This window comes from Erpetoichthys calabaricus, chromosome 16 (genome assembly GCF_900747795.2).
Source record: "Erpetoichthys calabaricus chromosome 16, fErpCal1.3, whole genome shotgun sequence".
NCBI lineage: Eukaryota > Metazoa > Chordata > Cladistia > Polypteriformes > Polypteridae > Erpetoichthys > Erpetoichthys calabaricus.
The window spans coordinates 66,793,238-66,808,266 of NC_041409.2; the positions used below are offsets into that span (position 1 = coordinate 66,793,238).

The window sequence follows — 15,029 nt, forward strand, 5'->3', positions numbered from 1 at the left end:
TTAGGTAGAATGCCTAGAGGGGGCTGGGTGGTCTCGTGACCTCAGAACCCCTGCAGATTTTTTTTTTTTCTTCAGCCATCTGGAGTTTTCTCTTTTTTGTTTTTTCTGTCCTCCCTGGCCATCAGACCTTACTTTTATTCCATGTTAATTAGTGTTTCCTAATTTTATTTTTAATATATTTTGTCTTTTTTTTCTTTCTTCATCCTGCAAAGCACTTTGAGCTACATCAGTTTTATGAAAACGTGCTATAGAAATGAATGTTGTTGTTGTAGCTGTGCTTATAATGTGTCATTTACACTGTAGGCTCAACCCCATTGTGATTCTTTTTGCTCCTTAGTACTTCCATTCACTGTATTAAAACTGTGCCATGATGATGATGATGATGATGATGACGACGACTACACACTATACTAAACTAAGGACAGAAATATGTCCACCTGCAAATCAATGACATTTCATTATACCTTAGAAATCATACCTGACAATTTAAATGTCTTTCAGCAATTAACGTTACAAACAAAAAACTTAACTATGAGCTACCTGTTGTTCCTTATACAATCAAGTGAACATCTTTATACTACATTGATATTTTATCACCTTTAAACAAAAAACAACAAAAAAAAAAAAGGCAGAGACACCCCGGCAAGTAGGCAGAATTCCTGCTCGAAAATGCTGATGCCCAACTTTGAGCCCTTTGCCATGGCAGCGCCTGCTATAAAGCTAACATGTTCTTTTTGTGTTTCTCTTCCCAGGATTTGAGTTTCCTCGCACAGTCCAAACACATGCTGGTAGGACGAGACTATGTACGCTCAGTATGTAACGTACTGAACAGTTATGGGGGTCAAAAACAACAGTAGTTTTACCTAAATCTGCTCTGCTCACGACATTAATGGACCACAGCAGCTGATTACAACAAGACCTGCTCTCAAAAACATTGTACCTTCAGGAGTCACGCATCTATATATATATATATACATATATATATATATATATATATATATATATATATATAAAAACCCTATGTGCATCCAGGTGTCCATGTGTGGCTGTCTTCTGGTGAAGTGCGCATGCGCGGGGCACGGTGCGATGCACGATATTACTGTCAGAGAAAGTTAGAGGCATTTTACGGAAATACAAACCAGTATTACTGCGAGAGGAAATTAAAGGTACACAATACAGTGACACATATTACAGCCACATACAAGCCAGTATTACTGTCAGAGGGGATTAAAGGCATATTACCGCCACGCACGCCTGTATTACCGCCAGAGAAAATTAAAGGTATATTACGGACATACAAGCCAGCGGACGTACAAGACGGTATCCTTCAATAAGGGCGCGCACAAACAGGCGAGCCTCAAAAGGGCGACCTCAATTGGGCGCAGCGAATAAAGGCACGTGTAAATAAAGATCTGCACCTTTGTTACTCTTCACATATTCCAGAGCCATTTGAACTAAATTATCTACGAACGCCTTTATTCGCCGCGCTCAATTGAGGACGCCCTTTTGAAGCTCGCCTTTTTGTGCGCGCCCTTATTGAATAGAGCCATACAAGACAGTATTACTGTCACAGAAAATTAAAGACACACAATACACAGCGGAAGCCCACAAAGAACGGTCAGCTCAGCAAGTAAACATCAACAAAAGAAAGGCTGAAAGAAAGAGAAATACGACCAACAAAAAGAATGAGGTCAAAGTCCCTTGCCATTTAATATAGACTGCTCCTACTAATGTTTATGCACTACTGTTCTAGCGCCCGTTATTGTAACGGGCTAAAGTCAGTAATAATCTACTAATTTGGCTTCCAGTGACTGCTTTTAAAATTACAAAATTTTAGTAACATATAAGGAGTACGCCATAGCCTCACTAGCCCTATGCACTACATTAAAGGGAACATAAAAAATAAAAAAAAACAACAATGTTCTTTTCATTATTGTTTGAAAGAAATGGATGCCAGTAAATTCATTCCTTGAGACATTTTATGAAAAACATGACCTGGCACTCATAATGAAAGAGTTAAAAGTTTTGAGCAGGCATCAAATATCCCCCACCAGAGTACAGTATTCACACATTAATCTTAGATATACATTACCATTCTGACATATTCTCATCAGATGCCTCCTTCTGCTCTTCTCCTTCAAACATTTTCTCCTTCCACCCCTCCTCATTAATGAACCTGCTATTACTCATGGCATCGTGGGCAGCTATCCAGGAAGTGCTCTTCTTTAACTTGGAAAGGCGCTGCTTTTTGGCAGATTTATGGTTGACACTCCTTTCACTGTCCAGCTCAGACACTTTTAATTTTTGTTGGAGGCTGACTGTCACATCTGAGGTCATTCGTTTGACCTTCCGCCTCCGCCTCATGGGCCTGCCTGGTGTGTTTTCTGTAAAAGAGTCCGATTCTGGCCAAGAGTGCTGCTTGTTTTTGAGTGATGATGAAAAGGAGGGGCGTCTCTTTGCCATGACCATGTCATCAGAGTCGCTGAAGTTTGCTGCCGCTGCTGCATTTTCCCGACAGTCCTTGGCAGCTTCATCCAAACTCGACTCCGAGGCCTCGCTGAAACATCGAGCGTGCTCCAGAGAATGCGAAGAGTCACAGCGCCGCTTACGGCCGCGCCGCCTGCGGATTTGTCTTCTTTGCTGCAATGGGCTCAGGACCATCTCTTCCCATAACTCCTCCAGTTTGTTCTGTTCAGAGGTCTGCTCAAGCGCCGATGCCAAGTCGTGCACCAATTCATCCATTTCTGATCTGCTCCAGTAGAAAACAGTAAAAAGTACACATGAGACAGAGAAGGGAAACATAATTGATTGAACAATGTTAAATCACCCTTTACTGTGATTCTGCTTTTACACCAAATCCTAAACTCCATAACATAACATTCTGAAATCTGCTTAATCCAATTTGAGTTCTGAGGGCTAAAGCCTATCCTGGTGCTATCACATGCCAGACAGGAACCAGCCCTGGATAGGATGCTCGTTCATCAATGGCCCACACATACAAAGGCCAAATAACCTCACATGCATGTCTTTGGGAATCTGGGAGGAAAACCGAGGCCCTGAATAAAAACCCACAGAGACATTTGCAGAACGTGCAGATGCCATACAGACAATGACTGGCAGCAGGATTCAAAACCAAGACAGTAGCTTCAGTGGCACCAAACCACTGTAACAGCATGTCGCTCACCCATTTACTATTATAACAAATTGTATGTACTCTTGAAGTCTTCAAAAATTGTCATTCCTCTAATTAAAAGATTAAAACATTATTGTTTAGCAATTTATTTATATACTAGACATTAAGCCCGTTACAATAACGGGCGCTAGAACAGTAGTGCATAAACATTAGCAGGAACAGTCTATATTAAATGGCAAGGGACCTTAACCTCATTCTGTTTCTTGTCTTAATTGTTTTTTGTCAAAAATATTTTTGCAAGAAGCCTTAAGTAAAATAATAATAAAAATAAAATAGAAACGTATATGACAATACAGTAAGCATAATTAATATTACATTTATTCTCTCCTCTGTGGCTGTTGATTGATAAGTTCTTTCCGTTTGAAGATCTCCTATCATGCCTCTCTTTATTTTAGCTTGCTGTGGCGTCTCTGCAGCAAGTACTGTGCAGTTCCCCAGCAAGTATTTTAATCTGTGCTGGCGTGCAGCTGATTATTTTATGTGTGGCGTCTCCCCAGCAACGGATTTTATGTGCGCGAATATAAATCTACTTTTAAAAGTCATCCTATTGTAATATCATGAAAATTCGTATATTTAGGAAAACCCCTTCAACGACTGACACTTTACACTTTACTGGGCCAAGCTTCTTAATCGCAAATCTGACATCCTCAGAGTGAACACTTGCACGACAACAAACACTAATCCCACCTCTTTGGAGAAGCTGGTTTCCGCGTCTCAGTACCCGATTGGATTTTTCGTGCCTTATGTTTTAGGTGTTACCTCATTTACTGAAATCCGATTGGATCGGCCACGCAATATTTTATGGGTCCCACCCACTCTGTCTTGTGTGACGCGTCAGGCGGCCTTTGAAGCATCTGCTTTGAAGCGTCGCACCGCGCCCCGTGCATGCGCACTTCACCAGAAGACACACACACACGGACACATGGACACACACAGGGATTTTATTAAAGAGGATACTGTATGTATGTGATACAGTATCTGCCAAATAATACAAAGAGCACATGACATGCGTTTCTCCCTTGTATTATATGGCAGATACTGTATCACATATCTATGATCTGCTTCTCGGAACCGAGAGGATGTGGCAGATGTTTGCCAACTGGCCAGCCAAACCACAAGTGTTACCTGGTAGGAAACCACGTTGATATTCAGATTGTGATTCAGACCTAAGAATATATCTCTCTATTATAAAAGAAAATCTTGAGACGCCCTCCTCTCAACCATTTTCAACCACACCCACGGTCCTCCCACCTCTTATTCGTGTGAATGCTTTTGTCAGACACAGTTCCTGCGCTCTCAGTTCTTATAAATTTTTTTCCCTCACTTTAAGTTCCCAATAACAGAACACTTATTATGTCCAAATCTTATTGAAGAATTTCATCCTGAAGTGTTACCAACAGAAGAAATGAGTACACGGCAATCCTAGCACCGAGAAACGATGAAGTCAAACAAATTAACGTGAAAATTGTCAATTGGTTACATGGCAAATTGGTTAAATGCATATCAATAGACTATGCTGAAACAGTTGGTGGTCATAGTGCGGAAGATGAAAACATCAACTTACAATATCCTGTAGAATATCTATAACCGTTAACACCGTCCGGTCTTCCACCGCACGAATTACTGTAGAAAGACGTCTGAGTGATGGGCTATGCAATAGGACAAGATTAATTGTATTCAAAATTGATTGGACAATTCTGACATGCAAAATTTTAACAGGCGACAAAAAAGGTAATGTAGTATATCTTCCATGGTTAACATTAGACACCAAAGGAGATCTTGATATGCCATTCGCATTAAAACGTTTACAGTTTCCCGTTAGAATAGCTTTTGCTATGACAATCAACAAATCACAGGGACAAACATTTGAAAAAGTCTGTTTATTTAATAGAGAGAAAGAAACAATATTCACTCACGGGCAGTTATACGTTGCATTGTCACGATGTAACTCCAAACATGGAATCAAAATGCAAAGCAATATTGACAAAAAGTTATTTCAAAAAATTGTTTTTACTGAAGTTTTACAGTAGAAGCTTAAAAAGTATTTGCGTGTTAATTTCAAAGCTAAACAGAATGAAAACGTATAACGCAACGAATACCTCTAACGCAACATGAAACAATTTTCTTTCAATTTATTACGTTTTACTATATTTTACTATGGTTAATTACTCACTATAATGTTAAAATAGTTAGTTCTATTATGCATAAGTAACAATTCCCATGAAAATAACAATCAGTTTAAACTGTACATCCGCTTCCCCATGTGCCAGCAGCGGAGTTGTGAAGTGGCTAGCAAGTAGCACCCACCCGGGGTTTGGTGAATGAAGCGAGCAGGGGACAGAGCCCCCTAGTGTGTGTGTGTGTGTGTGTATGTGTGTATATATATATATATATATATATATATATATATATATATCTATATATATAAAATCCCTATGTGCGTCCAGGTGTCCGTGTGTGGGTGTCTTCTGGTGAAGTGCGCATGCGCGGGGCACGGTGCTATGCGCGATATTACTGTCAGAGAAAGTTAGAGGCGTTTTACGGAAATAGAAACCAGTATTACTGCGAGAGGAAATTAAAGGTACACAATACAGTGACGCATATTACAGCCACATACAAGCCAGTATTACTGTCAGAGGTGATTAAAGGCATATTACCGACGCGCACGGCTGTATTACCGCCAGAGAAAATTAAAGGTATATTATGGACGTACAAGCCAGCGGACGTACAAGACGGTATCCTTCAATAAGGGCGCGCACAAACAGGCGAGCCTCAAAAGGGCGACCTCAATTGGGCGCAGCGAGTAAAAGCTCGCGTAAATAAAGATCTGCACCTTTGTTGCTCTTCACATATTCCACAGACATTTGAACTAAATTATCTACGAACGCCTTTATTCGCCGCGCTCAATTGAGGTCGCACTTTTGAAGCTCACCTTTTTGTGCGCGCCCTTATTGAATAGAGCCGTACAAGACAGTATTACTGTCACAGAAAATTAGACACACAATACACGGCGGCAGCCCACGAAGAACGGTCAGCTCAGCAAGTAAACATCAACAAAAGAAAGGCTGAAAGAAAGAAAAATACAACCAACAAAAAGAATGAGGTCAAAGTCCCTTGCCATTTAATATAGACTGTTCCTACTAATGTTTATGCACTACTGTTCTAGCGCCTGTTATTGTAACGGGCTAAATGACTAGTATATATATATATATCTTCAAGAATGAGATTTATAAACTACCCCAAAATTTGTATAATGGACTATGTTTATTTTCTCTAGAATATTTCTTAATTTTACTACTAAAACTAAAAAACAGAATAATATGGGCAACTTAGTATTGTTAAAAATAACATTTCACAACGTTAGTAATATAATTTGTTATGAGACTCTCCAGTTAACTTGGTATCAAAAACAGCATGGGACTAGAGGATGCCCTACACTGTCAAGTGTGCAATTATAAAAATCAAAACCACTGAAATATAATTTGAGGATAAACAAAAAAAGGAAGATAAAAAAATGGAAAACAAAAATTGTGTTCAAAAATATTTCTTTGGAAAGCAAGTACCTCAGTAGCTGGTAAGAACATCACCCAGGGTGCATTTATTTCTGCAGACTTCCCATGACCTCCCTCTGCAGACTATGACTTCTATTATGGATGCTGGTAAACTGTCTACCCAATCAGAGTGGCTGCATGGCTAAGCATTAATGGGTGCTAAAATTGACTGATCCCATTCAGAGTCCATTTCTGCCTTGTATTTAATTCTGAAGAGGTATGGTCCACACTGACAAAACAATCAAAATGGATGAAGCCAAGAGTGTCCCCTATAGTTGAAAGACAAGCAGCCAAATTAAAGCTGTCCAAAGTGTGCACCTTCAGGATAACAGAACATCCACAGGTACTTCTTACCTTGTGACTGCCACTTTAGACTTCGACCCTCTCTATGCTGAATTTCACCCATGCATTAAGGAGTAATAACAATAAACAGATGCATTTCACAACAGACCTGAGCTTGCATCCTGGCTGCCCAATGGAAGCAGCTTGAACACCACCGCTCATGCAACTTGAAGAAAGGCAGAAAAAGTAAAAAGCATGAATGCAAATGTGAAGAAGGCTAAAGTGTCATCTCCACATGGAGAAAGAGGAGGACCCATGGCTCTGAAAAACGATTGTAAGGAAGCCTTCTACCTGAAGTGCAAAAACCTGTCCTGCCCTGCTCCACACCGCTTTCATACTCCCTGTGAACTTCGACAACTAACGATGATGGATGGTTTTCTCAACAGTTTATACATATGCAAACAGGTTAAAACTACCCCAAAGTGTGCGAGCCTTGTTTGACGAGGCACCACCGTACCTCAGCCTTACCTCAAACATCTTAATAAAAATGAAGGGTGTTATTAAACAAAAAGTGGAACAACATGAAACACCAAAATGAACAGGCAGGAAAGAGCTCCTTGTTATCATTAAGCCCACTAACAAAGCTAAAGACCATTCAAGTCAAGGATCGTGACTTGTGCCAACAATTAAAAGTCATTGAAGTGGCGAAAGAAATTGGTAACTGTGCTGCTGCAACAAAATTCGATGTGTCTGAGAAACTGATGAGAGATTGGAGGAGGCAAGAAGATATAAAAAAAAATTAAATGTTGCATTTTTGAACGGGCATATAAGTCGGGGTTTGATTTTATGATCGATTTTTTGGGTTTCAAGACCCAACTTTTATGTGAGTATATACAGTAGGTACATTACAAAAAACTAAACAATATGACAGCTTGTAAGTATGAGAAGCACTTTTTTCTTTTATGTCACATGTATTATGGATAAATATTTTTGTACACATTTTGTTAGTTTGTATTTTATAAAAATGCATTTTTTTTAGTATTTTTAAGGTCACTGAGCAATGAGCCTACAAAATTTCATTTTGTTAATAAAAAAGTTAACACCTGCAGTGTACAGTTAAATTATAAAATATACTTTAATAAAGGACATAAGACTTCTATGCATCTGGTTATGTAGGAGCTTAGTGCAAAAAGTTTTATAATGGGAGGAAAAAAAAAATCACAATTGGATGATCAAGTAACATGAAATCTGTGATCGGAATCAGCCTCAAAATAACCTGACCGGAGCATCTCTAGTATTAATTGGGAGAATATGTGGTAAAATAAGACAACGTAGAGGAAGTCTTAACGTTTCATCAACTAGTTTCACCAATGAGTGTTCAGTTACAGCAGCACACTACACCCCTCCAGCATCCTGCAGTCAATGGGGTGGCTTTGCACTTTCTACTGTCCTGGTACCTGGGTTTTCCTTCAACGCCCCCAAAGATGTGTAGGCTAACTTAACGTCTGAGTTCACGTGACGGTGGACGTGACTGAGGGTGGGCCCCGCAATGTCCAGGGGGGTCTTCTGGCTGGTGCCCAGTGCTCCGCAGACAGCCTCTGGACTCTGCACTGTTTTCTTTAGTTTTATTTCACTTATGCCATTTTCAAAATGTTTTCCAGTTACCACTAGTGTAGTAACTCTGGGACATGTATAGCATTTATAGGCCTTTTTCTCAATGCCAGAACTGCCCACCACAGTCTAAATGTGCCTACACAAGTAAATTATACCTTTTGCATGACACTTTAGATTACGCAGTTAGCACTGTGGCTATAAACACAAGGCTGTTAGTTCAGTATTTACCACTACAGCACTGTGGTACCCAGACCAGCCCACTGAACCTGGTGATGTGTTAAGGCTCCCCAGAGGATGCCATCAATGCTGGTGAAGCTACCATTTGCACAGTTTGCTTTTGGTAGTGCTGGTGTCATTTAAAAATCAAGAAATTAAGTAAGTGATTAAGAACAACAGAAGTGAGCCTGCTACAGAAAAAGACAGCCATTGTGTCAGGGGTCTTGTTAATCACCTGTGCCGGCAGAGTTCTGTGCTGACGGCCAGCATGAGTTGTCCATGATAAACCTTCTGTCTGTGCAAACAGAACCTGGTTACAAAAGCAAATGACATGCAAGTAAATGCAGATAAGGTTATGACGATGGTCCCAGGTGTGCAAAATGTTTTGAGAAAATCTCCCACCCAAAGTCTAATCACATCCTCAGTCTGGATGAAACTGTCTCAACACAGAATCCTCGCCGTTAGCCATGTGCCACATTTGGCATCCATGATCTCTGCAAACCTGGGCATTAGTGCTGGGCGGTATACCGGTTCACAACGAAAACCGTTTTATATTTTTGTTATGATATGGATTTTTCTTATACTGCAACACTGGTTTAAATTGCCTAAACAATGTTCGGAACGTGTGCAGCAGGAAACTGTTTAAGGGGGACCTCTTTCACTGCTACACCACTAAACACAAAGGTAACGGAGTACATGTGTTAGTGGAGGTGTTGCGCGGGGGCTCTTTTTCACTGCTAAACACATGCAATGGAGTACAAGCGGTAGTGTAGGTATTGCGAGGTGAAAATGGACAGAGAACATTCCGAAACTAAAGCTGTAGCAGACGATAAAGTTGAATATGATGACACAGAAGAACTTTTACTGGAAAAAGAGTCACGTCTGTTGTCTGCAGATACTTTGGATTTAAAAGGTCGGATGTGGACCATTATGTTCAAATGTGTGAATACTGTTTCTATACTATTGGATAATACGGCAAGCCAAGTTGTACTTGTTTTAATTTTTAAGTGTAATGTACCTGGGTACTGTGTAATAGTGTGACAACATGTTGACTTTATTCTCAACATTTCCACTTTATTCTCGCCGTTTATGTCAAGATTAAAGTCGACATGTTGATTTTATTCTCGTAATTTGTTATTAAAGTAAAACATCAAAAACTAAACTTCATCTTAAAATGAATATTTAGTTTACTAGATTTTCTCAAACCCCGTCAAAAGTTATGTAGCACATTAAATGCTTTGTGTTAAGTGTTCCCCGAGCCATGTTAATCGCTATGTGCTTCTTAAACTGACTTCCTCCTGCACTAAGAGGAGGCGCAGGCAGCACACAGAATCCATTCATTTCATGATATTCCTGCTCCCTGAACATTTATAATGCTAAGACAAATACTTGATATCATTTTCATGATGAACTGGGTCGGGGAACACTTAACACAAAGCATTTAATTTGCTACATAACTTATGACGGGGTTAGAGAAAATCTAGTAAATTAAACATTGATTTTAGGATGAAGTTTAGTTTACGACATTCTACTTTAATTACAAAATAAACTATGAGAATAAAGTGGAAATGTCGACTTTAATGTTGACATAAGCATATTACTGGAAGTTGCACTATTATTTATTTTATTGTTATTGTTTATTAGTTTAAATGTTATGCACTTTAATGTGTCAGTGGAGAGAGATTGTTAGCATTAACAGAAAGTGTAGTTGGTTTACAAAAAATATCCACTATTATTCCTTTTCTAAGACATGTTCAGAGCAATACAACTTTTGACAAGCACCTCTGGATATTTTACTAAGTCTAAATGCCTCTTTGGATGGTTGAAAATATGTTTGCAAAACTTGTTCAATAAAAAGGTTCTATATTTTGACTGCAACTGTCATACAATGTGATTCCTTCTCTTCATTAGTGCCCCAAAAACTTTCACTTTATGGGGCCATGCAAACCTGTATTAATACTTGTGTGCACATTAAAATGTTCTTTTGTACAATGTACAATTCTCTTGACAGTGAAATAGGTTATTCTCAGCCGGTCTACTGCAGTAATTGCAGCGGAAAATGTGGTTAACATCCACTCATGCATGGGGAAAAAAATACCGTCCAATACCGTGAAACCGGGATAATTTAGAAAAATACAGTGATATAGAATTTTGGTCATACCGCCCAGCACTACTGGACATATAAAGATGGCGGACTGTTGTAAAAACACGTCAAGTTGAAAGATGTGGTTGTGGTCTGCATGATATGGGAGCAACATCTGTTTGCAACTGTAGGAGAGGGCACTGCTAAAGGCTAATTTGACAGGTATGAACACACAGTGACCCAGTAGTAGGAACATGCAAATATGTGAAAACTGCTGTGGATTAAAGTGTTAGCAATACAAATATATCTAATGCCCCTCTATTTTCTAAAACCTTCTTAATCCACATTAAGGCACATCAGAACCTGAAAAAGCCCGCTCTTCAGAGGCACACATACCCACACATATACTAACCACTGAGGTCGGCCATAAAGAATCACCAGTTAACCCAACATGCCTGCCCTCTGGATGTGGGAGTCAAAGAGACCAACACACGGCTGAGCCGTGCAGACTTCAAGTGGGCAGCGGCCAGGTCAGCACTCACATTCAGGCACAGGAACCCTTAAGCCAACAGATAACATTTATGAGTTCTCAAACTCGGGGACACCATGCTGCTGCTTAGGTGTGTTCATGGCAGCCCTGCCAAGGTTGACTTTCTTAAAAAAAAAAAAGAATGTCTTTAAATAAGCATAAATCAAAATGTTCATCAAGTAGTTCCATATAAATGTAGTTACTGACTAGAGCTGCGGGTTTGCAAGCTGTGTGATACACAAGCAGCTCTAAAGTGATACGCAGAGGAACACAAACACACACACAGCATGAAAAGGGGTCCTTTAGAGAAACACAGCAGCTGAACCCATGTCCCTGAGCTCAGCTTCACGCCATCTCAAGGTGTTCCTGCTGTGAGACTTCACTCCTGTGTTGCCCACCCCACTTCATTCTCCTCTTCTGTGTTCACCGCCTGTGCCAAATCACAGCCCTCCACCGCCCTCTCCACGTCAGAAAAGAGCACCTTAACAGGCGAGTGCTTTCTCTCTCACCCTCTCCACTCCCCCAATCTTTCAACATTACAACACTTTTAATTCAGTAAATGGTTTTAGTGTGTTATCATTTTTTAAACAGTTGTAGAAATTGTCAGGCGAATGCAGAAGGATATTCAATGAGGAACAAAGATGTCCGAGTAATTTTACTGTTTTTTGACCAGACGTACTATGTAACTAATGAACACTTCTTTTGATCTAAATTCATATGTAACTGTGTATTTTTTTGCAAATTAAAAGTATGGAAATTTTAGGCTTTCTTTTATTTATTCCATATTGTTCCCACATTTAAGAAATGGTTCATGAAAAAAGATTTTAACTTACATGCATAGGAAAAATTAAAAGACACACCCCACACAAAAAACCTATCAGTAATCACTTGTTAAAATTCCAAACTACAATATTAGGGATGGTGAACTGAAGAAAGACCACCTTTAGTGCTTAATAAGAGTTCATTACTGAACAATTTAAGACTAAACAAACGGTGGCATTACAAAGCATTCAAATCCTGGAGGGGTATGCCAAGAACCCCTGGCCTAGAGAAATTACACAACATTTGATAATCATATGTGTCCGTAGTTAAGCATTTATTTTGATGAACACGTCTAATATTATAAAAAATCATAAAGTCTGACTGCTGTTAACAGTAAACAAGAATACAAGATTATGCTCTACTTCACAGCACTGGAATTACACTAGTGGGGGGCTCTGACCAAATGCCACAACGTTTAGTGGGGCCCTAGATTAAAGTTTGGGAACCCCTGACATACACCATCAGGGAGGTGGAATAAACTGTCACTATGTTTAAATCAAGTACACTGTAAGTGTAGCGCTTCTGGCAAGGGAGTTGAACAAGTTCAGAGATGTGTACAGTATTGTTAAATTCACAAATCTAAAAACTGTCTGAACAAAACCGATCGCGTAATTATCACACAGGAGCTTTCAAACTGATAAGAGTCGTTAAGATTAACATATGAGGGCTCCTCTTTTTACTTTTACTTCATGATCACCCATCCACGCTGTCTGGGGGCACTGAACGTCTCACGTATGCTTTATCTCAGTAAATGGTGGTTTCCCAGTTAAAGGGGGCACAATTGTTCCGCAGCTAAATCGCTAATTAGCCCCTGATCCTGAGCGAGCTGGAAGATGCTACCCGTTCACTTTCATCCCCTGTCTTGGCTGCATGGCCCAATGCCGTGCGACGACTCTGGTCACTCGAAAAGGCCAAGGCTGGGCAGCCCAGTTGGGGCTCTCTTCTGGACTTTCGTTCTTAGGTTTCGTTTCGTTTTTTTCGCTTACTACTTAGTAATAGACACGTAGCAGCAGAAGGGCCGACTTCGCTGAGCAGTAAGATGGCTCGTCAACGAAACGACTCATGTTGCTTTTCCCGGTGACATGTATGCTTCTCCACTATTACACAGCCTCGCTGCCGTCTCTGCAGATAAATATGCGCTTGAAGAGCCTCTCTAATCTATTTGATTCGCTCTCCTACAGCTCTACAGATTCTACGTACGTCTTGACATTTTTTCGAAAACAAAAATCAATACCATCATCCGTTCTTCGCAATGCTTATTTAAAGGGATCTGTCTATAAGATAAACTCACCAGCCGCTGAGAAGCCTTATTTGTTTTCTCCAGCTGAAGACCTTTGCGTACTTCCGCCCCGCAGTGGGATTCCAGAGAGTTCCGCCCCACAATTGGCCGTATGCGTCGGGTCACTTCCGGTGTAAATATTATTTTCCTTGCTACGTATTTGGTGGGTGCCCAATGACTTGTTTGACATCGTGGTTTCGTTATTATCCGACACGTTTACAAGCGCCGATCTTAATGATTTGTAGCTGTTGCTCAAAACTGAATGGCACAGTGTTAGTCGTAGGTCAGGCTGCACACGCGCACATCATTCTCATCTAAACCAATGGAAAGCGCCGCCGTCCCACGTGCTCAGTTGTGTCGAAGACCCCGCGTAACGCCGTATGAAGTGCTGTGCACTGTGCAGTTGGCACGCTGTCGTTTAGTGTGCATCCGCGTATAGTCACAAGTGCATGTACTTATACACAATACCTGAGTTACCTGCAGCGCATTATGTACTGAACAGCACTAAAAGTGAACTGTAACTTACAGCTTTTTAACAAAAAAACTGTTTTGCATAATCAAACTGGCCTTGATCTTTGTGTTTGTGCACTTTATGTAAATGTATTTAATTTCTTTATTAAAGGAATATATCACCCAAAAATAATTTTTATAAGTTGCTTACCCCAAGTAATTTATAGTGATAGCTGAGAAATAAAACTAATCTTATGTTTTAAGGCAGAAAAGAGAAAAATAGAACTAAATGGCAACCGGAGCTATAAAACAGCAAACGATGTGAAAAAACATCCATGGAAAAATTAAAAAACATTACCTGCGTCGCATAATCCACATGTCAGTAAACGGGAAAACATATTCCCATTCTACTGTGCTTCTGAATGGAAGACCTACCTCTTCCCATCATTGGTCAAGAGTCCTGTGTTCAGTTGAAAAGCATAGAATTATTTCCCTATTTACAGTTTATGCTGTTATGTATATACTGTAGAGATATAATGATAAAGTAACACATTTTGGTGAGCAGATTAAGTCATCATTGTGTCTGTAAAACTTTGGCATTTAAGAAAACAATGTGACCAGAACACACTTACAGTAATCCCTCACTTATCGAGGGAGATAGGTTCCAAGGCCGACCGCGATAACTGAATTTCCGTGAAGTAGGGACACCATATTTATTTAATTATTTAACGTGTATTTGGACGTTTTTAAACCCTCCCTGTATTGTTTACAACCCACCCTTTACTCTATTAATAACAGGGACAACTGCTAAGCAATATGAAATCAGTAGATAAGTTTACACTTACTGTATAGCGAAGTACACGTAGTTATATATGATGTGATGATGGTGATGAATATGCTGCGCAGTAAAAATGATGACGATGAAGGTGTTAATCCCCTGAATGCAGTAGCAAGAGCACGTTAATGCTGAATGAGTGAGATGAGACTTCCTGGTTAATGCAGCACTCCGT

At 39.9% G+C, this 15,029-nt stretch overlaps 1 protein-coding gene across 2 annotated transcripts in view; it reads right to left on the reverse strand.

Moving 5' to 3' along the window:
• The window catches only part of gpatch2 (G patch domain containing 2), a 133,882-nt gene extending 120,164 nt beyond the window's left edge, over positions 1-13,718 (reverse strand). For both annotated transcript variants that reach the window (XM_051919978.1, XM_028822082.2), the window contains exons 1-2: positions 13,582-13,718; positions 2,093-2,749 (exon numbers count right to left, since the gene is read on the reverse strand). In XM_051919978.1, the coding sequence (XP_051775938.1) occupies positions 2,093-2,742 (650 nt within the window). In that variant the 5' untranslated portion in view covers positions 2,743-2,749; positions 13,582-13,718. The remainder of the gene's footprint in view (positions 1-2,092; positions 2,750-13,581) is intronic.
• Between the last annotated feature and the right edge of the window lie 1,311 nt (positions 13,719-15,029).